The following is a 26,300-nucleotide window of genomic DNA, read 5'->3' on the forward strand; positions in this document are numbered from 1 at the left end:
GAACCCACCACGCTTCCCAGAGTCTTGGTGGTCATGGGAATCAATCCTGTGTCCAGCTAGGAGCTGCTTTGGCAACCAGAGGGAGGCGTGGAAGGGAATGGGGCAGAGGTAGCAAATCAAAATCCCATTTGCGCAAATGTTTCAATCGGTGCTGGTGCCTCCTTTGTTTCAGCGCCACAACCGTGGAAAACAAAGTGTGCCCTGACCGCGAGATGGAACAAACCATGAAACTTTGGATTTGAAAAATCACACGTATGCAACAAAGAGGACTTTGTACCAGACGGCTCACATCCTCTTCTCAGGAGAAGGAGGAACGGAAAGCCGAGTTTTGCACAGAAAGCGAGACCCGAGTCCCCCTGTCCCCCGCAAGGTTTCCAAATCACCCTTGCGCGGTTCCCCGGTGCAGGAGAAAGGCCGGGGCGCAGGGAAGGGGCTGTTCTGGAGCTTTCTCCAGCTGTCCGGAGCGCTGGGAGCGGGGCCAGCAGCAGCAGCTGCAATCCCGGCGCTGCGGAGGGCCCGCCCTGCCATCAGCGGGCTCACGTGGAGCCGCTCCACCGTGACTCGGCACACAGCCCCTCGCGCAGCCTTACTCAGCACTCGCGGCAGCCCGGCCTGACCCTGACTCAGCAGCGCGCCAGCTGGGAAAAGGGTGACTCAGCACTAGCGGGAGGCGCTGCGGGCCTGGGGCTCCTGCCCTGGCGGAATGTGCGGCATCGCCCGCAGCCACAGAACGCTCCCCTTTCAGCGGTCCTGCCCCGAGCCGCGCCGGGTGAGGCAGGAAGGGGTGAAGAGCTGGGAAAGCTGCGCCTCTCCAACCCGGGGGGGATTGCTGTGTCCATCTGCCGCGGGACCGGGACAGTCTCTGCTCCATGCGGGGGAATAAGGCATGGCAACGCTGGAGTGCCGGATGGGCACCCGTGCTAGTGAAAAACAGCAAACCCAGGAGTAGTGTGCGGGAATGAACCCGTTTTAGAGACTGGCATTCAGGATGTGCCAAATTTAAGGGACTTACTCAAGACAGGCGTGGGGTGTCTATGGCACGGACTGTTCCCTCCTGCGCTCGTTACCAAAGATCGCTATAGGGAAGGCAGGCAGGACATTATTTACTCCACCGAGCTGCTGTCTGTTTTGAGAGGGTGACAGGTATGTGCTGATGGGCAGAAATAAGCCAAAGAAGGGTTAGAAAGGGCAGGTATTATTTCACGGACCTTAGTTTAGGGCAGAGTGGGCTCAGCATTGGAGAGCCCTGTGCACTGTGGAGCTTACGGACTGCAGCCGGTACAGCAAAGGAACCAGAGCATCCCTCTTTTTGGGGGGATGCATTCCCCGGCATCCCAGCACCGAGGAATCAGGGCTTTGGGCTCAGCCCTTCCCCTGAGCAGCGCTGGGCACAGCAGGACCTCGGGGCGGTGGCGGCAGCTCTTCAGCTCAATAATCATTAACAAGGCGACGTGGGATTTGAATTGAAGTGTTCGATTGCCGGGTGTGTCTGGCGGAGGCCGAGAGGGACCAAAGGTACTCGGCAGGTGGTGAGACTGGAGGTGCCTGATGTGGGGTGAACCACCCCTGACTGCCCTGCTGGAGCTGGTGGTTCATGGTGTGCATGCCAGCACGAAACATAGCCCTGCCCAGGGGCAGTGGGGCACTGCTGGCTTGGCTGTTAAATTTTTTTTTTTTTTTTTTTTTTCTTTTTTTTCTTATTTTTTTCTTTTTTTTTCTTTTTGGACTAAGACTGCAAAAGACCTCAGAGAAATTGGCACCTCTCTCTGACTGAGACTTATCTGTCATTTAAGCTCTTTCTAATTTTTTTTTTTTTTGGTCAAGCAGCTAAAAATACCACTGAAGTGCCTCACAGCAACCTTTCTAAATACAGATTTTCCACAGATTTTCCTACCACTCTGTGCTGGTGACAGAGACTCCCCTAAAGCCGCAGGAAAGCCGTGTCCTTGCCTCACCCCACTGTCAAATTTGCTTTGTGCCTGATCCATGCTTTTCTGCCTACACTGGCCAGGAAAGCAAGTGCCTGAATACAGGTACACATAGCTTCTCTGTGCTGCAAGGGAATTTCTGATCCCCCCAAGAAAATTCCTGCTGCAGAGTCCCCAGGAGTCTCCTTGGCAGGGCTGAGCCCCCAACCTGTCTGTTGCACGGTAGCACACCCTATCCAAGAGCTCCTGGCAAGGGCCAATGTCCAGCCTTGCAGGAAGGCTGCTGGAGACAGCACTGCAGCAAACATGTACTCGTGGGGAGTGATCCTGTCTATGGCCATCTCCATTCCCTTGCTCCTGAGCACTGCAGCACCTACTTTCCCTCTCATTTGTTTATATCATCTTCATCCACCCTTAGCAACACCAACAGTAATCTAAAGGAAAGGGGAAGTGGGTTATTCTCATTTTGTGAAGGGAGGGAGAATTTTGTTATTCAAAATAAGCTTTGAGGAAGTTTTGACGTGGCAAAGCAACATGAAAGTCCTGTGGAATGGAGAACAGCCTTCCCAGTGTACAGGCTCAGGACACTTCTGTGCTCACTTGTGAGACAATGCTGTGGGAAATCAGGACATATTTTTGTTACCACCTTTTAAAAAAAATCATATACTATTTGGAGGTTAGTGGTTGGTAAAAGAGAAACGTAATTCTTTGCCTGTATGAATGTAATGCTGGCATGCCAAGTATCACACTACCCGAACATCATGGAAATTCTCATTAACTTTTAGCGTGTATTTAGTTTTTAAAGATGCAACTCTGGGTCGAGCAACTCTGACCCAGTACAAGGAAGTTATGTCTTTCTTAATCTAGCATGGCAACAGCTGTTCTGGGTCATGCAAAATATCTGTCCAGGTCAGGATCCTGTTCCCAGTGTGGTTATTAATGGGTGTTTATGCAAAGCACGAGCACCCCTTCCCGTGCTCCGTCACAACGTGTGGATGAATGCATGTCTTGGAGTGCTCGCTGTGCGAGGCTGCACAGGGCTGATGGTTGCAGCATAGTACCAGAATACGGAAAAACTTTGTTTTGTTTCTGTCCCCGGGGGTGGCGGAGCCTGCTAAGCAGGTCACTGCCAAGGGAGTGGCTGTCCTTTGCAATCGAAAAGCCGGGGCTGGGTGTGCGAGGGACCACAGCCATCTGGTGGTCAGAGCATGCAGTGCTGTTCTTTTTAAAACAAATTTTTAAAAGGGAAAGGCATGTAAAATAATTCCTTACAGTGCTTTTTTTTTTTTTTTTTTTTTTTTTTTTTTTTTTTTTTTTTTTTTTTTTTAAATCATAAAGCCGTTTTTTGCCAATGTGAAGAGCCCAGGCTCTACTTAAAATGATCCCTTGAAGAACTAGCAAGTTTTTTTTTCCCACCAAGTTCCTTCTCAAAAGAAACCTTGCAAAATTATTCAAGCTATTATTGGTATAGTCTGTAACAAGTACGACAGAACTGATTTGGAATCTTTCCATTCCTTCATCTCCATTCTTTGTATTTTCAGTTACTTGAAAAAGAGATACCTTGCCACTGTTGGATAAATCTCAGTGAAAAGCACTGTGACCATGCCTGGCTGCACGGTCAGGAGGGGACAGGCTCACCCTGGTGGCCACAAGCAGCTCTCTGAATTTTCACCTGTTGGCCATCGATTCAAACTGACCTCACTTGGCAGACACCAAAAATGTTTTCCATCTGTTTGTCCCTTGACAAAAATAGAGGCAACCAATTTCTGCTGCACTCAAGTCTTCCTTGGGGTCAGTTCCCTCTTGGCTTTGCCAGGTTCTGTGCCAGCTGTTCAGGGACTTAAAAACAAGGTGAGGGTGAAGAGGGGGTCTTTATCCTGAGGTGGGCCCCGGGCATCCCAGAGGTGGTAAGGAGGAGTCTGAACTCCCTCTACTCAGGATATTCATTCAGGGATGTCTGTTTCTCTTTTTGGGGAATTTGCAGGCAGTGCTCTGAGGGAGCTGGAGGCACTGAGGTATGAACCAGTGTTAAATCATCACCAGTGTGAATGGGCTGGTACCCTTCATAAATGCTGCTGGGGTACCAGAAGCCCTTCCTTCCAGGTGAGCCAGGCAGCCCAAGGCCAGGCACTGGCTGGAGGGCTTGGCCTTGCTTGTTCTGGAGGCCCTTCAGTTACACAGGTCACAGTGTATTCCATCATGACCCTGCTCTTGCTTCCTCTCCTGCACGTGCTCCAGCAGGGGAAGCTCAGCCACTTTGCCCTTTTGCCTTTTTCAGATGTCATTTTCAAATCCACTCAATGTGATTCTAAGAATCCTTCCAACAATTCCCACTCAGCTAGACACTGGAGAAATGATATAAGGACAACTGAGGATGTCCTGTGGATTCCAGAGGGCCTTTTAGTAGCAACTGTAATTCTTGGATGTCTTTCTATGTGGCTTATGGGCTGCAAGGTGGGTGTTCAGATCTGGTCACAAGGCAGAGAGGGAAAGAAGAGGAAGCAGCTCACCCTGTTGCTATTTTGAGATGGCTTGTGACCACTTCCTCACAAGACTGTAGTAAAAAGCAGGGAGCACCTGGCTTGGCTCCCAGTACCCTCAGCCCCCATGCTCTTCTCCTCTCAGCACCAATGCCCTTACATCTTCATGGAGAGCAAATGTGTCTGCAGGCTTTCATCCCTCTTCTCCTCAGTGCATCCTCCCCTCCTCACAGCAGCACTGACAGCACACACCATATCTTCAAGGGAGGCTCAAGTCTTTGCTCCTTTAATGTACAGTAAAAAAAGACAACTCTCCCATGCTCAACAAGAAATGCCACGAGCAGGAGCCCTGAGCTTGGCACCCTCCTCCCTGGCTTTCATTTACAAGTGGGCAGCGTGTGCAGTTTGCTCTGAAGGGTATTCCCCCCATGTGCAGAGGAGCTTCTGGCTGCTGCAGGGCTGCTTTACTAGCATGAGATGACTGATGTTTGTTTCCCCTCTGTGCTCACCAGCTGAACAAGCTTCTGCAGGAACAGCACGTTCCCACTGGTGTAACAGGGCTGATGGAAGGGCCTCCTGCTTCAGGGGGATGCAGCTCTGTGACCCTGGCACACACAGCCACCCTGAGGGAGTCTGTGTGTCCCTCTGGTTCAGAGGGACTCCCCACACCACGGCACCATGTGGTGGAAGGCATCAGTGAAAGTGAGAGAGGGACGTAGGATCAGCTTGGGAGAAAAGTATGATAATGGAGAATTAAATTAACTGCAACTAGTTTGCTGAAGGCACATCCTACCCCATGGGAGACAGCCCTTTCAGCCTGGGGTACTGCTTGCAGTCCTGTGTGCTGCCAAGGGCTTGGATGACTGGCTGTCATGCAATGGAAACATCTGGGCTGTGGGTAGGATTCTGGATAAACTCACAGGGAAAGGGAGGAGAGGAAGAGGAAGAGAAGTAGTTGTGAGTGGGAAGGTGTTGCATACCACAAAGCACTTGTGCAAGAGAGATGAGAGCAATAGGGTCCCTCTACCATTAGTGTTCCTCCTTGGCCACCAGTAATGCTTCACATCCCCGTGCTTTCCAGTCTAACAGTGGCAGGCAGAGGGCTGAGAGATACATTCTAGGGGAGGGGTGAGGAAAGAGGCAGGCAGGAGTGATTTCAGCTGCAGGCAGCAGCCTCTCCTGTTCCTTGGGCAAGATCTCTAGCTACCTCACTGGAAAGTAGGATGGGGGAGCTTCTTCCAGAGCTTCTTCTGCTTTGCCCACACTGTACCATAAAAAGAAAAGCCCACTGAACTCCCACATTCTCTAGCAGCTTTGAAACCCCCCTTCACAAATCTATAGTATGATATCCCTAAACACAACAAAGAATGTCTGAAAGCAGCTTAAAAATAAAAATAACTCAAAGGATAAACAGAAAGAGAATGGAGGAAGGGGACAGAGTCCTTCCTCTGCTGGCCCCTGGTTGGAGGCAAGCAAAACAGCACACACAGCCTCTTGCTCCACAGCACACGGGTCCATAGCATTCACAAGGCAAACATAGCATCATCTTCCTTTGCTTGCTTCCGATGATGGCTGGCAGCAGGAGGGGAGACAGACGTCCCTGCTGAGGAGCTGGACAAAGTGGGGAGGCGGTCTGCGACTTTGGCTCGCTCTTCCAGAAATTTGTCAAACTCTGAGAGCAAGAGAAGAGCAGAACATTAGCAAAGAGGGAGGTTTGTGGAAGAGCCAAGGTGCTGGCAGGAACAGTTAAAGAAAAGGGCTGGCTGGCACATCTCACCTTCACTGGTGACACCTTTTGGATCCTCCGATTCTCCCTGGCAAAGAAAGAGAAGGGCATGGTTATAAGGAAGGTAGGCAAAGGCATCTCACAGATATGATTCTTTGCACATGGAGACACAGTATAGTGTTCCCTCCACTTCCACAGTACAGACTTGTTAGAGGGGCTCTGAGCCTCAGTTCATTAGCTATGGCTCCCAGAAGGCTGATGATACTGTTTTGGTATCCCAAAGCCTGTGTCCCTGGCTTTTCCTTCCCTGGTCCCTCCCAGCAGCCACGCATTCAGCGATGCCAGCACTGTTATACACTGCCTGAAGTCCAGCCCCACAGACAACTCTGGCAGGACTGCTGGCTCCAAAAAGGCAGCCCCCCACTTACCACGTCAGTGGAAAGCCACTTTTCTATGTCTTCCATGAAATTGCCTTGAGGAACTGGTACCTGGGACAGAAAAAAAGGGCAATGAGGCAAATAAAATAGAGGCTGTTCCAGTAAATCCACTATGCAAAAAGAAAGCCCAACCCAGAAGCTCAGCCTCTCGCTCCACTGTTCAGTCAGCTCAGGCCCATCCAAATCCAGCTAGTGCCACTGCAAAACCCTCCCAGCTACCAGTGTGTAGTGGTTTTGGCTTGCCAATTTGAAATTTCTTGGCTAATGCACTAATTTATATGACATAAATAAATTTTAATTTCAGTGTTAGCCATTGCTTACTTGCTTCCTCTGTCCCATCCATGCCCAGACATGCAGTTTCCAGGATACAAGCCATTAATAGCATCTGCAGTTTGGTGGTTGGCTTTGGGGTATTAGGACTGGACCAGACTTTGTTTTTTGGTGAGGACCCACTAGGTGGGAATTGGCTGCTTGTGTAGGCAGCCAGAGAACAAGAGATAAGCATTTCTCTACACCTTCTCTCTCTACAGTCTGATGTCAAAGTCTGCAATGCTGAAGATATTGGAGGTGCCTGGTCTGACAACAGTAAGGGGGAAGACACCTGCCAAGAACTGATTCCCTGTATAATCATGGAGCACAGCAGGATTTGATACCACACCAAAGTACTGAAACAGACCCATCAAAGAGAAAGTAATCTACAATTAAATTTTACTTCCAGCAGGGATGAGGCTAGCTCAGAAGAATTCATGGTCCTGGTCAATTTAAACAGTAAAGAGACATATCCCTAGTGGACAGAGGTAATCTTGAAAGAAACAAAGTCTGATTTATAACCCCAGATCCTTTTCTCCAGTCATGGTCTCCTGAACAAAGCTGAGCAAGAATCAGCCCTTGCTAGGGGCTCCACAAGCAGAAGAATGAGAGAGCATTTGTGGGAACTTATTTATTAGCTTTATAATATACATAGCCTTCTTGCTCTCAGGAAAACACCAAGACTAAGAAAAGGAGCAGCATCTTTGTACCAAAGACAGGCAGATTTCCTCAAATGAGGGAGCAAGCACAGACAGTTATCACAGCTGGCAGATGGATGAATGGGAATGGAAGAGGATGTGTGAGGTGAGGGAAGTTTTAAAGCAAGCTGGCTGTGCCTGCCCAGAGAGGCTCTCTTTGGGGTAGAAGTGCCAACTGTACAGCACGTGGGGAAACTTCCTAGAGCAGACATCAGTCTGGGCTGTGCTCATTACAGGAAGACAAGCTAACAAGCTTCAGACCCATGAGCTGTCAAAGTCTCTGTGTGCCTGAGGGAATGTAATTGCAGGAATTCCTGCTGTCAAAAGACCAAATTCAAGCTCCTAGGATTTTTTCCTACATATACATTTACTTGAGCAAGGACTGGCACACTGCCTGCTTTCTTCCCAAATCTGGTCTCCACTAGTGGCCCAGCCCAGGGTTGCTCTATTTCAGTTAGTAGCATCTGCTGATGTCTGCCGTGCATCCTCATGTGCTGTGCCAGTGACACTTCTGTTTCAGCAGCCCCAGCCTCCTTCCTCCCTGCTGGTGCTCCACGACCTCAGATCTCACCATTCCTTGACGCATCATCCACTTTGTCAACTGGGCTCCATCACTAGTGGCACCAGACTCCCCCTGGATGACAGAAGAGTCTGCATTGCAGTGTGAGGGAGAAGGGAGGCAGTGGCTTTAAGGTGAGGGAAAGAATATACTAATACTGGTGGCCTACTTCTCTGATTGCAGAGAGAAGGCAACTGGATTTGGAAATTTACTGAAGAGGAATAAAACATACATTTCCATGTGGAATTTTCCCTGGGGATGGATATCCTTCAACTGCCTGAGGCAACCCCAGACTTTTCACAGCTCCTCACCTCAGGGCTTCAAAGAATGAGGTATGCAGCCCAGTAGGAAATGCAGGTTGATGGAGACTGGGAGTTATCATCACTTAACTTTTTCCAAACAGACAGCACCATTACTGCCTTGGTGAGCCAGGAGGTTACTCTCAATCCTGGTGAAGCAGGAAAAGCCATGGCCACTTACCGCTCCTGTGTTCTGCTGCCGGGCATCCAGGGCACCAGCAAGGCCTTTGGTGGCTTGGGGGTCCTCATACTTTACCCTGGAAGCAGAAAGAGAGTCAACAGGCTGATGAGATGCCTGAGAGTGAAGAGCAGGAACTCCTAAACACATATTCAGTTCTTCTGACTGCACAACTTTTTGTGCCTTGCCATTCTGCTAACGACAGCTTCTAGAAAGATATGCAAAGCCCTTATTTAATGTGTAGCCTACCACAAAACTGACTAATCTACTCACTGGAACATTGTGGGATACAATAGGACAGCCTTGGCACAGTGACAGAAGTATGAGAAGGACTTATATAAAAACTAAGACACAGACTTATAGAGGTAGGTGTATTGACCATGATACTCACTTTTGGGGTGGACTATAAAGAGAGAAAACTAACATAGACTGACCAGAATATAACAGATATTTCAGAAAGGATTTTAGCAACAAACCTGTACATACTCACCTGTCTTTGCAGATGCAAATAGCTCAAAAACATCTCTTTAACTAATACCATGTGAGAAATTATGGTGGCAGAGGCTCACTGGCCTATGCTGACAATAAGTGAGACTGGATGATCAGAACCTAGTGTTCTCCAAATGCACCATTACAGCAACCTCTTTCCACACACAGACATGCCTCATCCATAATTTCCCTCATCCCAATCCTGTGTCCCCTCTAGGCTGCTACCACACATGACAATGCCACACGTCACCATTTTTTGATCCATGCTGAATGAGGAAAACTCTCCATGCTAGGAAAATGAAGCCTTTCACAGAGACTCTCCACAAGTTTCCTCTCCAGCTGCTCCCAGGCCCATTCCCACAGATCCAGCAGACCGTCAAGTGGAACTGTTTTTGCTGGGGGCCAGGGGCTTGGGCCACCGCCGCTCAAACTTCTCAAAGAAGTGCTCATCAGTGAAGGGGCCGCTGTGGATAATGGCATCCAGGATGAAGTACAGCACTGCTATCATGCCACTGATGAGGAAGAATGGCAGGAAAGGCTTGAAGTGCCTCAAGCACTGCCTCATCCATACACACATGAAACATGGGGGGTCAGGAACAAACCCCAGAGGCTCTGACAGCGCGTCCTGTTCAGGAGCTGTAGAGCAATGGGTCTGTTCAAGTGGAGGGAGACACTGAGAGCAGAGGCTTGTGAGTGAAATGTGAAGCCTGAGCCACTAGAGGTTACTTGGCAGGAGTGCAAGTGCAGGCAGATGAAGGGCAGTGAGGAATAAATAGAAGATGTCTTGTTACTTGTGCAGAGATCATAAGCCTCAGCCTGTTAAGGACTGTGCCACAGCAGAGAGGATACAATTCCACCCTTGTCCAGGACTCCAGCACTGAGCACATACCAGTGGCTCTGGTTTCAGCCCCAGATTGGGTGCTGTTGTTACAACTGTTTATGTGTTGGACAGCCTCTGTCCTCAGGCAGCACAACCCACAGTAAAAGCAGTGGGGAAACCCAGGAGAAAAACACATGAAGTCATGTAGGCTATGGGTTTCCCCACCATGTTTACCAGAAGCAGTCTGAGGCAGAGGAATGGAAGGGAACATCATTAGGAGACCTTAATTTGACATGTATAAGAGACCTTAACTTGCTACTGGCCAGCTGCAGAACAAGGCACTTCAATGGCTGCAGGAATGCAGGAGCACAGGCCTTGGAGGGCTGGAGGCAGTGATGTGCCCATGGGCTCTACTGCTTGGTACTCTGTGGAGAGCAGCAAATGAGCTCTGCCAGGCAAAGCAGTGTGAGATCAGCCACAACCTCTAAACCGAGGGGATATGGTCAGCACATCTTGCCAGCTTCTCCAGAACAAAGATTCAGGAATCCACTCTGCAGTGGAAAAGGCCTGTTCATTTCAGCCAGTACTATGGAGACCTACCTCTTAGTGCTTTACACCAGGAGGTCTCAAACACACCATGGAGGAAGAAACCTCAGTCCCACTTGCCAACAGGGAAGCTGAGGCACAGAACCGTGCCCTCTTGCAAGCCACAACTTCCTGCACTCTTCCTGCACTCCAGCTCAATACTCTGTCTGTTAGGCTGAATCAGTACTCAGCAATTCCCAAATTCAACATCATCCCAGTCAGGGCACATGACTTCAGCAGCAGACAAGAAAACTGAGCCAGTCCCACTTCACACCTTCATCCCCAGACTCTGAATCTCCCAGAACACGTGACACTGCAATGCTCACATGCAGGGACCAATTCCTTCTCCCCAGACCCAGGAGGATGCTGTGAAGGGGCAGCAGGAAAAAGGACGGGGAGCACAGAGCTCATCCTACAGACACTGTGCATGTGAAGAGTGCATTTCTGTTTCACCCTGCTGTCTCCAAGGAACTGCTGCTGGTCAGGTAATGGCCTCATTTTCCCTTAGCCCTCCTCCTTTGCAAGAAGGCAGGACAGGACAGAGTGAGCTGCTCCACTCACCCTCTGCGCTGCTCAGCCAGCGAGCTGCCACGGGTCAGGGCAAACATGTCAAAGTCTTCTTCCAGCTTGCCAGAAGTGTCGAGGGAGTGCAGCCCTGCACTTACACTGCTTGAGCCCAGGTCTGTGGGAGAGAGCAGGGTGAGCAGGCAGCACAGAACAGTAAATGGAGGACTGTGGGCTTGGAGAGTGCTGGATGGAAAACTACCATTAGAACAGGCTAAACTACTCTAGGCCCACTCCTCCATTCTGCTCCTCAGCTGCAGGATGGTCTATGCATGTGTGCAGTCGTGGGTGAAGTAACAGAAGCTGTTTCTTTGCCTACTCAGTAGATATTTTTGGCTCAGCTTCAGACAGAAGCAGCAGCATCAATTTACTGATGCTGAAGGCTAAATGTTTCTGACCATCTTAGACAACTCTGGAGGGAATTGCTCCATAACCTGTGGAAGAAAATAACCTGTACTTCTGGGCAAGCACCTCTGAGACAGATGAGTGGATTTTCATGACTCAGGCATCATCCAAAAAAACTTGACTTGAAAAACATCTCAGCTGGCTTGTCTATAAAAACAGTCTGGTGTCAATTTTCTGCAACTGCATGCAGGCAGTGCTATGTAGGTTGTTGGTATGTCTTGAAGAACCCACAGGACCCCTCATGCTTTTTGAGTGAACAACCTGTCAAATCCTGGGTCCTGAGCCCAAGATGCTCATGGCTGCCTTTGCAGCACAGCTTCAGCTGCTCTGCTTCTCCCAAACTCAGTGGTCAGCCTGACACCACACAACGAAAGAGGCAAGTAGGCAATGCTGCCAGGCATTGCAGAGGGAGCAACTTTATCCCCAGTCCTGCTGGAAGGCCAGGTCCTTAGCCACAGACTAATACTGAGGTCCTTCTTAAGTCACAGCCACCTCCTGCACAACGTGAGGTGAGGCCACCAAGATATATGCTTGAGTGCCTTGGGGCATATACAAGTTTCTTCATGAGTTTATTAGTTGAAAACACAGGGCATTTTTCTAGGTTACGCTAGGAATCTGACTAAATAATTTTGGGAGAGGATTCAAGGATGGGAAAGGATTTTCAAAGCAGCCAGGAGAAAGACTGAGGGGAAAACCATATGGCAACATACTCATTCCAGCCAGCTGAGAGGAAAGGTTGCTGGTGACTTCAGGCTGTTTCAGTGCTGAAGGAGTACTGGGTCCCAGGTCAATCAAGCTGTTCTCTGCCTCATTTGGTGCCTTTGGAAGAAGAAAAAAGAAGATGGTAGAGAGCTTCTGAAACTTGGACACCCTGACCCTCCAATCCTAGCTCACTGATACTGGAGAGGAAAGCCCTTCTGCACCCATTGAAAGATATCAGCAGTGAAGAGGGAGAAGAGGACAGTGATCAGAGAACTGGCTGGGAATAGTGTCCCAGGGCAGCATATGCCTTGGTAGCCACTCTCTCAGTTTTGCTGGATGTCAGTAAGTAGGGTAGATACTGGTTCAGAGGACAGGGTAGTGCTCAGAGAAGGATCATATGGGAATTGGAATCTCACTATTCAATAACTGTAACTGCTGCTGCTCTGCTCTTGCTCATTGGGCAGGGCAGGAGAGGTTTGCAGTGGGAAATGGGGTGTCCCGCACACCAGGTGCTCTGGTGCAGCTAGGCTGGGACAGCAAAGCCCACCACTTCTAAGTGGGGCAGACTGAACCTCCCCCCAAGTCAGCAGGGCACTGCTGGACCTGCAGGAAGCAAACCAAGCTGCACAGAAGGGCAGTTGATCCGAGTTACCTTAACAGGCTGTCCTGTCCGAAGACGCTCGAACCTGCAAGAAAGGTGACAGGATGCATTTCAGTAGGGTGGGCTCATTCACCCATAGCTCAAGAGGTTTTTTTATAAGAATTGGAACAGTCTGCCCTTTCCTATTCACTAGGAAAGGGGAACTATGGCTCAGGGCCAAATTTTCCCTCGAGATACCCCAGCAAGACCCATAGAGTTGACATCTCCTGAGAGGTAGTGTGAGAAAGCTTCTTAGGATCATCCACACTCTCTCATAACCAATAGCTCTCCTTACAGTTCATCTGGGGATGAACTAGCAAAGACATGTTTGTTGAAATGGAAGGAAAAAAATCCAGTGCTGATCCCATCTGGGCAATTTCTTTCTGCTCCCATCTGCCTTAGAGCTAGAAAACCAGCTTTTTCCATGCAGTTGCCTCCTTCTTTTGAGTTATGCACAGAGACATCTTATATCCCATCAGAATTTACACAGCAGCTTTGAAGAGACAGGAATTAGTCACCAAAATCTGAGAACAGGCTTTGTTCTCAAAGACGGGTGATACAGACTGATACATTTTGAGTATTAAACACATGGGAAGATCCAAAGGGTGGGATAGGCAGCTTTCAAGGGCAATAAAGTTTTGTGGGAGAGGAGGGAAGAGAAAGGAGGAGAGAGGTACCTTTCATGGCGCAGAAACACGTTGTTGAGGTTGTCATTGATGAGGAGCAGCTCCTCAGTCAGCTGCTCATGGAGGACACGGGGAATCAGCTCCAGGACTCGCTGCTGCATGGCTCTGCATGTTCGATTCAGCTCCTGTTCAAAGAAGGGCAAGTCACCACTAAGGTCATACTATGGCTGAGCACTCACAAATTTGGGAGTCTGACTGGAACACAGACCCCATAGGCTACTGGGAACAAATATTGGTGTGACAGGTAAATTGAGTCTGAGCTTTACATGGAATGATTGTATGCTTTTTGTGTAACACATCACCCAGAAAGAAAGGCCCTTGGGGACTACAAGTTCCCTTGTGAGATAATTCCAGCCTTGGTAATGCAATTTCCATCCAACATTGAAACTCTACCTTTCTTGTGTCTCCCTTATTCCTGCACTCCCTGATAAGCCCCACACTAAACTGTCCAGTTGTTCCCCACACCTGGCATGCATTGGGCATTAGTCCATCACGTCACTGCTTAATTGTGGTGCATGTGCCAGCCCTCCACCCTGCCCAGTATTCCTTACCTGCAGCAGCTCCAGGTCAGAAGGCTCGGCCTGGGAGGGCACCAGCTCCGTCAACATCTCCGACATAACCTTTGTGTTCCCATTCACCACTTCCAGCTCACTGCGCAGCTTCCCGATCTGCAAAAGAGAAGTGAAGTCACAGCTCTGCCAGGGGAGGCTCAGGTAGCTCTGAATGGCAGAGAATGGCACCATGTGTGCATGCCTGTTTGCGGAGCTGGAGGGAACAGCCACTGGGGAGGTCTTTGTCACCTCTCATTTTAGCTCTCAGGAGCTCCCAGCAGAAAACCCCTCCATTGCTTGCCATCAAATTCATTTGCTGGTAGCACACGCCAAGCCCTCACCTGGGATATTTGGCCACTAGTCTAGCTTTGATTTTTAATGGCCAGCACAGGCTGCTGATATGATTCAAATCTCTCCTCAGCCAACAGCTCCCATGAGGTAGCCATTTAAATTGTTTAATTTCCAAAGTGGTGTAAGAGAGGGGAAAACAATTAATTCCCATTCAACAGGAGAGCCTCAGCTAAGTATGCAGTTGAAGCTTTAGTCCTCTAGTTTACAAGCTAATGAGCTTCTTTAAAACAGTTTCTACCCTCTGTTCTGCAAAGAAATGCAAAATACTGACAGCTAGGGTTTGGTGATGAACATGGTGTCATATGAAGTCAGGGTGAGGAAGAAGAAAAGAGGATGGGGAAACAAGTGAGGAAGCCTTAGCCTTTGGAAACCACATAGCCAGACAGGGTTGATTCATTGAAAATAAGCAGTGAGGCAATATAAACAAAGATGATAAAGGAGGCATCATGTCTTGGCTCCCCACTTTCCTCTACCTGCAAGCAGCCCTGTCTTAATGAAACATAACCACTCCACGGTTGCAGTATTCCAGTTCATCACTGTGACCACAATGGAACTCTGGGGAGCTCTTGAAAGACTGTGCTTTAGAGGAACAGCTCCTTGAAGACAGGGGCCAGGGCAGGACCAATACTGCAGTCCCAGAACAGTGTTTGTGAAATAGCCTCAAACACAGGAAGAGTCAGGCAACATCGTGGGACTTGTGTCCAACTCACCTGCTCTGGTGTGGGTGTGATGGGTGCGTCACTGGATGTGCCTCTCCCGGGGGGCAGGCTGACAGGGTGGAGGATGGACTCCATCTGCTGAGGGGAGTTGACTGCAGGTGAATTCTGTCCAGATTGAGAGTTGGAGCTGTACACAGTCTACAAAGGTGGGGAAAGTGACAGAGAGAAGGAGATGTAAGACACTCACATTTGACAGGGCAGCGCAACTAGAGGAGAAATATTGATGGCAACTCCTCATCTAGTTTCAACAGCTCTTGGCTGTTCTGGAGCTTCTTACCACTCAAAAACCCTCTTAATTCAAGAAACAGCTCCTGAAATCCCCTCATTGCTCCAGAATGGCAGCTGCCCAATATCCTTCTTTTCAGCAATACTTCCATACCCTCTGTGGTGTGTGGATGGGTGACAGCATGTCCAGATCAGTCATGGGGAACTCCAGTCCCTTCCGTCTCAGGTCTTCATAGACGGCAACGACACCAGTCAAGTCTGGAGAGCTGCGGAAGGCATCCGCCCAGGACTGGGGAGAAGAGACAGCACAGCCCATCACCACATACAACAGCCTTCTGTACAAACACCTAAAGACACACACTCCCTGCACTGCTGCAGAGGCTCACACTTCTTGGCTCACCTGGATGAGGGTCAGCACCTTGTCATGCACTATGGCAGGTGGATTGTTCTTTGGCAGGATTGTTCTCACCAGGACACCTTCTACAAAGTCCTGGCTGGACACAAGGACGTGGAAGCGATGGCCACAGTTCTTGACGCAGGTTTCCAGGACCTTCAAAGGCAATAAGGCATTAGCTGTAGCCTTCTCTGCCCTCATGTGTTAGCCTTGTTTGCTTTAGGTACATGTTCAGCATGTGTGCTAAAACTTGTGTTCAGCACTCAGCTTTATAGCACAGTATCACAGAGCAGAGAGAGAGCCCTGACCGCTCACCGTCAAAGCCAGCATAACTTCATGGAAGTTCTTGTTCCCTACAATTCTCTTCTTAATGGCTCGGAAGGCATCTTTGGGCCTGAAGGAGAAATGAGATGAAGAAAGATCATCAGAAGGTTGAGGCAATGCAAAACAGCCACAGGTTCTGGATGCCTCATACTCAGCAGGTGTCCCTCCTCACCATGTTTTCAGGATGGCTTGAAGCAGTGACTGGTAAAGCAGCTTTTGCTTGTGGTTCTGCAAGAGGAGTGGGGTTGGCTGATCAAAGAACCACTTAGGTTGGAAAAGAACTTTTAAGTTCATCGAGTCCAACCATAAACCTAACACTGTGAAGTCCACCATTAAACCTTGTGCTTGAGTGCTATTACTGAAATTAGAGGCCTCTGTGTTGATGCCTGCAACAGCTCAAGGTCTTCAGGACACAACAGAGAACAGAGTAAAAACAATGCTAGAAACACACTCCTGGGGGGTAGAGCAAAATCCCATGGCAGAGAGACGGAAGAGGAGGAGATCACAGAAAAGCTTGGCATGGGCTAGAAACAGGAAGGAGAGACCAAGTTGTGGCAATTCCTGTGTTACTCAAAGAGGAGCTGTTTAACATTTCTCTTGGGAGAAGGAGGCTCAAAAGCTGCAGGGGAGACACTGTGGCAAAACCTTGCCTATACTGCAGGTGGGTAAGAGAGCAACAGCATAGCAGGGCCTCATTAACCATTCTCAGAGGGAAGAAACACCCTGGTCTCAGACCACTGTGGTCTTAAGAAGGCCCAAATGAACCAGCATATTCTTGCAGAGCACAGGAAAAGAAGCTGAGCTGGAAGAGCAGCAGTGCTGGAGGAGAAAAGTGGGTGGAGAGCAGAAGTGTACTTCTGAGGCAGCATGGTGTCAATGGATGTGCATTAGCAGGGCAATGGGAGAGCCTGTCCAGCTGTGTTATCAGGTGCCCAGACCTGAAAGAAGTGGCCACAGCTCAGGTCTGAGAACTGTATTTGCACTGTGGGAATAGTGGAAAAGGAGTGGTGACAGATCTCTAAGTAGAGATGTTTGACTTTGTTTCCACACAACTGTGAAGCTGAAAATTGGGCTTGCTAATCCTCTGTCAACATCACTGTGGGGGAGGACAGCAGGAGTGAAACCTACATGTTTTATTCCATGTAGCACCTTCTTTTTCACATGCTCCTCTTGACATCTCCACTGTGAGAAGGAGCATTCTCCCTTGAATTCACTGGCAAATCCCCAGCTCCTGAGTTAACAAGTCTGGCAGATTGATGAACATCTCCCTGCAGGGAGAGGGAGACAAGAGCTCCCCCACCCATTTTGTGTGTGTTTGAGTGACTGTGTATGAAAATACCTGAGAAGAAACCCAAGAAAGACTGGCACAGTGAGAGGACTGAATAGCAGCCTGAGATTTTCCCCTCTTCTTTGTCTTTAGATTCTTAGCCTTTAGATTTTTACATTCCCAGAGGAGAGAAAGAGAAGGGTATGAAGGGGGAATAAATCAAAGTGGAAGAAATGCAAATATACCTTCTGGAGATGGGAGGCAGCCTGGCTTGAAGAGAGGGTTGTCTGGGGACCCTGAAGGCCTATTTGAATGGCTCCTAGCACTCACCAGGACTATAGAGAAGCATCTAATAAATGCTCTGACAGCTTTGCTGTGTCTCTAGGTCTCCTATCAGAACCCGTATCAGGGGTTGCTGGGAAGCCTAGCTTATTACCTCCCCCAGTGCATGCACTGCAGCCTAGAGATGTGGTGTTACAGGGAATGCAGGGACCTGCTGCTGGATATGGGCCCTTGCCAGATCCCTTACCCCTCTTCAGTCTCGTTAATGATGTCACAGATCTCCATATTGAGAGCCCAGTCCTCACTCCGCAGGGACCCATCGGTAGCTCTCTCTGGAAAACAGAAGCCCAGACAAGGTTAAGAGCAGCCCTGGAACTCTTAAGTTAAGCTCTCACAAGACCCCAGACCCCAGGCTGCTTCTCCTGGCTGCCACTGCAACATGCAAGGAGGCAAATCCATATGCAAATTCCAGGTCACCAAGTGCTCCCCACTAGGTGTCACCATGGCAGAGCACACTGCTGGGATGGTGGGTGCCCAGCTTCGCCCATGCCACCAATGCTACTGGCACACAAACACACTGTGTGTGACCTCTGGTGTCCTGCACACGAGGGGAAGGGGCTCAGCATGACTTCAGCTCCACAGCTAAGGAAAAGGGGCTTATTTGCTTTGTTACTGCAAGGCCAGAAACTGTGAATTCATCCTGCTCACACTGATACGGATCAAATGCCAGGAACTCCTGATTTGTACTACATAAGGAGACAAAAGAATCAAACCCCCCCCCTTTTTTTTTTTTTTGTACACCAGCTCTATAAAAACAAACAAGCAAACATTGAAAACCAAAGCAGGGTTTCTCTTATTTACACCTCTCCCCTGAACTTCTGGCCTCTAGGGAGTGTGGGCAGAAGTAAACTGCAGGCTGAAGTCAAAGCAATATTGCTCCAGCTTGGATTGTCTCCCCTTTAATTAGGAATTCCTCAGTCAGCCTTGATGTTATTTATTCAAGGCAGAGATTTGGGAAACGAGCAGCTATTACTGGGAGCACCAGTGTCTCCACCCTGTAATCATCCATGTCTCAGTCCTAGCCAGGCCATTGACTCATGCCTTCAGGGACACCACCAGTAGCTGGGGGAAAGAGAACTGCCAGTGGGGCCAGCAGGACCCAGGCATTCCCAAGACTACAGGGAAACACAGAGATGCAGCAAATGGCAAGCAGAGGACAAGAACCATCCTTTCCAGCTCTCTCATTCTACCAAACACTTGTCTTAGCACTGGGGCAAGAGAATTAAAACTGGCCAGACCGGTTTAGCATTTACCAGGTGCTCTTTAGGAGAGCTCAGTCTCAGCAAGGTACTTACAGAAGTGACTGCATTATCAAATCTGCTGTCCCTGCAAAATCTATGGCTGTCCCTTGCTGATGTGGGTCCTCTACTCCTTTTGAGAGGTCCTTCCTCTGCAGAGCTGCCTTTTTCTTTTCTTTTCTTTTTTTTTTTTTTTTTTTTTTTTTTTTTTTTTTTTTTTTTTTTTTTCTTTTGACCTAGCAGCTAATGATCCCTGTGTGGGAATGAAATTAAACACCCGTTCACGCAGTAATGGGATAGGACCATAACACAGGAAGAAGATTTTTTAACTCCTGCCTGGGTAAGCACATCCATCATGTCCTATTAAGGGTCAGGCACAGAGCTATTCATACCACTGTGCAATGCAGCCTCTTATGCACGTGTCCCTCCCACGGATTGCATACCACAGTGTGAAGCTATCTGCATCTTATCACAATCCAGCCACCACCTTTTTTGTTGGCTACAGAATGCATTGATTACACAGTGGTTATGCTGATGACATTGTAGCCACAGCCAGATGGAAGACTGGCAGGCAGGGAAGGAGAGTGGCAGAATGTTTTTGATACTCTTCCACCTTTCTAAAGGTCTGGCTATTACTGGAATAACCTTAAGGCTCCTTGATTCAGGTAAACTTTTGTCACTTTGACTATTAACTTTACATGGGGATCCAGATCTCTGGCAGATCCAAGCTTCCTCAGCGAGGCACAGGAGGAAGGATTGCACTGGGTGATGTGGTGGAGAATACATCCAGGGCAATATGTGTGTCTGGTGCACCAGGGCATGTACCAGTCAGTAGAGGAAACTGGTAACACATGAGAGAAAATGTTTTCCATTGGGGATCCTTTGGGATCAGTACAATGTCAGAGCTCCAGGTTTCCTCCTGCCCTGGGATACCAGCCTTGCTGGCAGGCAGGTTGCAGCTCAGGTCAGGCCAATGGGTTTGGCTCATGTGGTTACAAAGCCCCCCTCACTTGTGCTCTCCTCCGGGATCCCCTGCTCATGACACATCATGGTTTGAACATTCCAGAAGCTTCCCTGCACTGTTTGCTGCCACTGGCAATGAATCACAGAAATCCACTACATAGGAGTTGCTCTGCTGACAGGGAAGTCTACATCCACTCTTCTCATTGCACATGGGAGGAAAAACCCACAACTTAGGAACAGGGCTGAGCCTGCTTGGAAGCTCTAAGCTATGGAAGAAACAAAGGACAAACTAAAACATTAATTTAACCATCAATCCTTGCTGTTCAAATCTCCCCAACCTTCCTTCACCTTGTACACAAACGTGAATTAAATCTGCAAATATCCTTTTCTTGCTTCCCAATGTTTGGTGGCACACTGTAACCCATTCTCCACCAGCCTTTCCCTCCAAATGCACCAGTCCTGCCAAGGTCGAGCAGCAGGTTTGCTTTTCAGAAAGGAATGTAAATAAACCATGTGTGCTCCTTCACCTGGCTGGCCATTTAGGGGAAAACTGGGCTGCCTCAGAAGTGACACACCCTGTCCCTGTCACCCCACAATAGGGTGGTCATCCTGCTACTGACACCCCAGTTCACACACTCATCAAGGGAGAGCTGCAGGAAAAGAGCAAACCTGCCATAAACAAAACACAGGGTCACAAAATGCAAAGCTGGAAGAGCAATGCATATGGAAAACAGGAATGTGACCCTGAGGCAATTCCAAGGACAAAATGCTTGAATTTACTCAGTACAAATTAAGGCCTGGCCTAGCTGGCATTGGGAAAGCTGAGTTAATGCCCTTCTAATCCTCCTTGCTCTCTTCTAAGCTGTAAGGGACTGTCCAAGCCTAGTAAGATATGGAATTTTCTCCAAAATCCTGAATTTGCCCTTTTGTAAAGCCTGCAGAAGGGAAGGAAACAAAGTCTAATTAGTCACATGAAGGATCAGGGTGGCTGGCCCCATTTCACGAGCTGTAATTAGCACATGAGCTGTCTGCTCCGCACGAAATCTGAGCCTGGGATGGCTGGGGGCAGCGACAAGTCCCTAAAAAGAGCGAGCCACAGGAGGCAGGGCACTGCCACGGACCCAGCACTGCCTGGTGGGACTCATCAGGCACCATCTACTTCTGTGTGTTACCAGCTGAGCCTGACCTGCAGCAGAGAATTCCCTGGCAGAGGTTATCATGAGCCTGTGAATGCCATTGCTCTCCAAGCCCCAAACCAACCGGCTGCTGAATATACAGGAGGCCCTTCATGGGGCTGCTCCAAAGCCACATTGTTTCGGCAGCCAGTCCAGCTCCCTGGGGTGTGACAGCATTGGGGTTTGTCTGATTCCAGCCTGCTGCCTCACAAATTGCTCAGAACCACACAGGACTGTGGTACGGGTTGGACCAGAGCATCAGCTCTTCTCCTGCATGCACTGGATGTGCTCCTGCTGACTGCACTAGGTGATAAAAGCTATTTGGAACCAGCAGATAACGAAGAACTCCAAGCACTTGGCATAATTGGCACAAGGAAGCTGTACACTTCTTTGTCCTATGAGTACATTTCACAATTTTGCTTCTTTACAAGGTTATTGTCTCTGCCCTGGTGGCAGATGAGAGCACACTGTGGGGCTGGGGAATCCCACTTAGCTGTCCCTGCACACCAGCACTGCAGCCAGTAATGCCAGGAGCCAGGGACAGAAGGTCCTGTCCCCTTTGCTCCCCATTCCAGACCTGAAGCACCCATAACCAGCCAGATGCTGATCAGAAATCCTTTGCCCATGATAAGCTCTGCCCCTTCTCCAATTCAAACAGTACTTCCTGCAGTGCTTCTTCCTGGCTCTGAGTTCCTCAGCAAAGCATCAAGCACCTTCTCACCCATTTCAACAGGCATTTGAGGGCACCAGCTGTTCATTGCATGAGACAGCTTAGGTTCAGCAGAAAGCAATGCAAGACATCCCTTCTCCCAACTTCCCTTCAGTTCACAAACTCACAGGCCCATATCAGCATCCTGTACAAGCCTCATGCTTTTACTTCCCTTGAGAGAACTTCAGCACCAGTTCTGCCAGGACTTCACCCTTTAGCTGTATCCTTCCCCCAAAGCCTGAGAGGACAACATGCATTTTAGAGAGACCAGAGATAAGGCTCCAAACCTAATTCAAGGATGGTGATGGACACAGACTGTGCTGACACAGTGGCATGGATATTTGTGTCTCTGAACTCCTGCTCCTTTCCTGTGAATCAGCTCCAATTTTCAGGGATCAAGTGACTCTTCAACTGCTTCCTTTGTCCCTTTCCCTTCAGGCAGAGCAGGCAGAGAAGACAAGGCAATGCCTTTTTGAGAAGCACAACTTTGCAGGGACCCACATAGCAGTGCAGGAATACCTGCAAGGTGGGATCCAAAAGATTGTGGGGATTTTTCTGGCATATTGTTTTGCATCTGCCCCTCTTCCTACCCTTTTCTTACAGGAAAGCCCTCTTTACAGTCTCAACTTTTCCTGGTCCTCATGCTTAAAATAACCCCCATCCATAAAAAAATATCTGTGTCATCTCTGTGCTACACTGTTACTTCTATCCCTTGCCTGCCCTCAGTCATTGAAATAACCTGCCTCTGTCCCTTTTGGTATTGCTATAATTACTAGTTATTTTAGACTGCCAGGGTGAGGAGAGAGCATTGATAGTTTCTTCTCCATACTCTTACTCAGAGAGAATTCACCTCCTTGAAATTAGATTTTCCATTTTGAAAATGGAAAAAAGCTTCTCTTAGCTCCTAGATGGAGGCATAGCAGATTTCCCTTTCAAGGGGGGAACCTGAACTATGATTCTTTATCACTCTTTGAAAATGTTCCCACTGATGTTTAAAAAAACCCACCACACAATGGAAACAAATATATAAAAAAAAAACCCAAACAAGTAAGTCTGTATTCCTCTTACTCGGGAAGAGACAACACAGTGCAAAACCAGGACAGAGGCAACTTTTGTGACTAAGTCTCAGAACTGTGAGTAAGAAACTAGAAAACCTACTCCTCTTCAAATGACTCATTCTGTGACATATCATTGAGATTATCTGAGCATTGCTTTCCTAGTCAGCAAAATATGTGGGTCTTACTAGATTAACATTAATGAAGGAATTTGAGAACATTGCTGCAATGTGCCACAGAGGATTTTTTTTTTGTATTCCTCAGCCTTCATCTAAAGCTATTTTAGACTTCATAAGCTATATCAAGCATACATGACTTTACCCAGATAATTTACAAGGACGCAGCATTATCCTTCTGCAGACAGCCCAGGGCAGCAGCACTGTGCAGGTTTGGTGATCAGGCTCATGGGTTGGACATGCAGCTGACACAGACCTACCAAACGAGTTTGGGGAAGACGTGTTTGCGTCCCAAATCAAGCAGTGAAGATAGCATTTACCCATGCCCCCCAGGATGTTGATAGGCAATGTTCAAAAGGAGAAAATATCCATATTTTCAACCACCAGCCCTTTCAAGTCCTCCACAGAGTTCCTTTCTCATACTCTGCAATTTCTCCACCTCTTGGAACTCTCATAACCCCAGCCAATCCCAGTCAGTAAGATCTCCCTAGTATCACACCTCTGTGATACTATACAACTCCTCTCTGACAGCACTTTTGAAATATCTTTTCACCTCTTCTTTGCAGCTGGTTTGTTGCTTGGGAATCCCTTATTTAATTGAAACAAAGACTAGAGGTATAACCCACTTAACAATCTGGTTACTAAACTGACCAGAAGATCTGTGAGGCAACCTTCAGATTGTCTCTACCCAAACACAAGGGCATATCTGATACATTCACTGAGGGAACAAAGAGCATTCATTCAGGAAAGGGCAGGAGATGGGTTCTCCAGGAACGTGTGATGGAACATGTGATTTTCTTCTAGAAAGAAGATTTTGATAACACAAAGTCTTTCTTGATGGTCCTTCTACCACCTGGCTGTAATGCATCTCAGCTATCTGTCCCAACACCAGAGTGACACATCACAATGCCCTTGACATACTTTGGGACAGTGTTAGGGTAGCCTCTAAAATCATTATAATAAAAGCATTACTTAAAGCAGCTGCTTGCTCTCTTCCCACCCCAGGCACAGTCTCCTATTCACCCGTTCAAAAACTCCAAAATGACTGAATGTGGGACTGGATGTTCACAGCAAAGAGCCAAGGCCTGACAAGCAATGAACAGCAAGAATGAGAAAGTGCACAAACTTACAAGTGGACAGTTTAAACGGGCATCAACCTGCAAAAGCACAATTTCAAGGCCCTTAGGCAACATAACATGGGAAGTGAGTCTTCATTCTAAGCATTTTAAGAACTGCATCCCTGTTCTGACACCAGTGCATCTGTTGGCAGTCTTCTTCTCTCTAACTGCAGCATCTCTGCTCCACTTTCTCAGGCCACATCCTTCTCCCATGTTCCCCAAGCTGCCCTGAGCACAGGCAGTGCAGGACACCGTGTGCCCATGGGCCTGCCAGGTCACAGTGTGGGTGCTGTTCATTGCTGGAGCTGGTGCTCCACGCTACAAGCCAGCTCGTGCTGCAGCAGCCAGGGCACAGCCCTGCCAGGCACTGCTCATGGCACAGCTCAGTGCAGGAAACACCCCCAGTGCCCAGAGCGAGTCCTTCGGGTAGGGAACACTGGTCTGACTGGGAGAGCCATGTGCCCCAGGGCCTGCCCAGCCTGATGCTGCTGTCCCCAAAGCCCTGGTGCTCCTGTAGCCCTCACTGACCCCATCCCACAGCCCCGTGTCCCCACAGCCCTCACTGACCCGTCCCACAGCCCCGCTGTCCCTGTGGCCCTCACTGACCCCGTCCCACAGCCCCGTGTCCCCACAGCCCTCACTGACCCTGTCCCACAGCCCCGCTGTCCCCACAGCCCTCACTGACCCCGTCCCACAGCCCCACTGTCCCTGTGGCCCTCACTGACCCTGTCCCACAGCCCCGTGTCCCCACAGCCCTCACTGACCCCGTCCCACAGCCCCATCGTCGCGCGGCCGCCCCTCGTGCCACCGCAGGTCACGCGCGCCGTTCCCGCCCGGCCGCGATAGGCTGCCCTGGCTGGAGCCCAGCCAATCAGCAGCTCCCCGAAGCCCCCGAAGAGGCGCGGGCGGGAATGGCCCCAAGCCAATCACGGGGCTCGGCGGGGCCGGGGGGCGTGGCGCGGACCCCCGGCCTGCGGCCCCTTTAAGTGAGCAAACTTCACCTCGCCACCCCAAGACCCCCTCGCGCCCGGATTGGCTGGCGGGGTCCCCGACGGAGCCGCCTCAGGCTGCGAGCCCGCTATTGGCCGACTGCACCCGTCAGTCAGAGCAGAGCTCTCTCCTGATTGGCTAATGTGCTGCTGGTCCCGCCGCGGAGGCGGGGCCGTTGCTTCCCCGAGGAAGGGTCCGGCGGACGCCTCCGGGGGTACGGGGCCGGGCGGGCGAGCGGGGGCGCGGGGAGGGTCGGGGGGCGCGGGTGCGGCTCTCACCGATGCGCTGTCCCACGGGGGAGCTGAAGGGGTTCCCCAGCAGAAAGTCCATCGCCGCCGCCGCCGCGCCGCGATCAGCTGACGCCGCCGCCGCCGCCGCTCACGTGACCCGCGCGCCGGCCGGGGCGGGCCCCGCCGGGCTCCGCTGTGACGCACGGGCCGCCGCCCGGACCGGCCCCGCCGCGCCGCGGCTGACAGGGGCGCGGAGCGGCCGCGGAGGGGCGGCGGCTGCCGGGGCTGGGCGGTGTGCGAGCCCACGGCGCCCTGGTCCTGCTGGCCCTTAGCAGGAACCGAGGGGCTCCCGCCGCCGGGAGCCTCCGCCGCCTTCTGCAACCCGCGAGCCTGAGCGGTGCCCAAACCCTGGAAAGACCGTGGCGATGGGTTTTTAGTTTTCCATAGCCCGGTGTGGGAGCGTACTCGTAGGAGTTGGGAAGAAATTCTTTACTGTGAGGTTGGTGAGGCGACAGGTTGCCAAGAGTTGTGGATGCCTCATCCTTGGAAGTGTTCCAGGCCAGGTTAGATGGGGCTTTGAGCAAATTTTTTGTGGGTGTCCCTGTCTGTAGCAGGGATTTTGGAAATGATCTTTAAGGTCCTTCCAACCCAGACCATCCTGCGACTCCACAGAGGGTGGTTGGCACGTTCTGGGACTAAGCAACCGCCCTGCCCAAGCCGAGGCTGCAATCAACCAACCAACACCCATACCCGAAAATTGGGGACGTGTTAATGCCAGCACAAATCCGCTCTAACGCTGCCACGCCTGACATGCTGCTCAGCACACTCGAGTCCCGTGTATCGGTGTCACCTGAACCCACGAACCTGAACTGAGGTGAGGCAGCAGGGAAGACAAATGCCTGGTTACCTGCAGTGCTCCATGCTACAGCTCCCTTCTGGGGGGTCCCAAGCAGTCAGGAACCCGAGTG

The 26,300-nt window shown here is 49.9% G+C and overlaps 1 protein-coding gene across 4 annotated transcripts; it reads right to left on the reverse strand.

The window, feature by feature from the left end:
• Positions 1-4,666: 4,666 nt before the first annotated feature.
• On the reverse strand, positions 4,667-25,537 carry TOM1 (target of myb1 membrane trafficking protein). 4 transcript variants are annotated; one of them, XM_079305274.1, is made up of 16 exons: positions 25,381-25,537; positions 17,866-17,950; positions 16,061-16,139; positions 15,752-15,901; positions 15,506-15,640; positions 15,118-15,264; positions 14,057-14,173; positions 13,497-13,630; positions 12,832-12,865; positions 12,188-12,296; positions 11,070-11,190; positions 8,618-8,693; positions 8,150-8,212; positions 6,563-6,622; positions 6,186-6,222; positions 4,667-6,080 (listed from the first exon to the last, which is right to left on the reverse strand). In XM_079305274.1, exons 1-16 carry the CDS (start codon positions 25,430-25,432, stop codon positions 5,932-5,934), a joined length of 1,548 nt encoding a protein of 515 aa, XP_079161400.1. In that variant the 5' UTR covers positions 25,433-25,537; the 3' UTR covers positions 4,667-5,931. The 4 variants fall into 4 exon arrangements, with proteins under 4 accessions (XP_079161400.1, XP_079161403.1, XP_079161402.1 ...); XM_079305277.1 differs by lacking the exon at positions 25,381-25,537 and adding an exon at positions 24,125-24,541; XM_079305276.1 differs by lacking the exon at positions 25,381-25,537 and adding an exon at positions 18,932-19,086.
• Positions 25,538-26,300: the final 763 nt, after the last annotated feature.

Source organism: Erithacus rubecula, assembly GCF_903797595.1.
Source record: "Erithacus rubecula genome assembly, chromosome: 4".
Taxonomy (NCBI): domain Eukaryota; kingdom Metazoa; phylum Chordata; class Aves; order Passeriformes; family Muscicapidae; genus Erithacus; species Erithacus rubecula.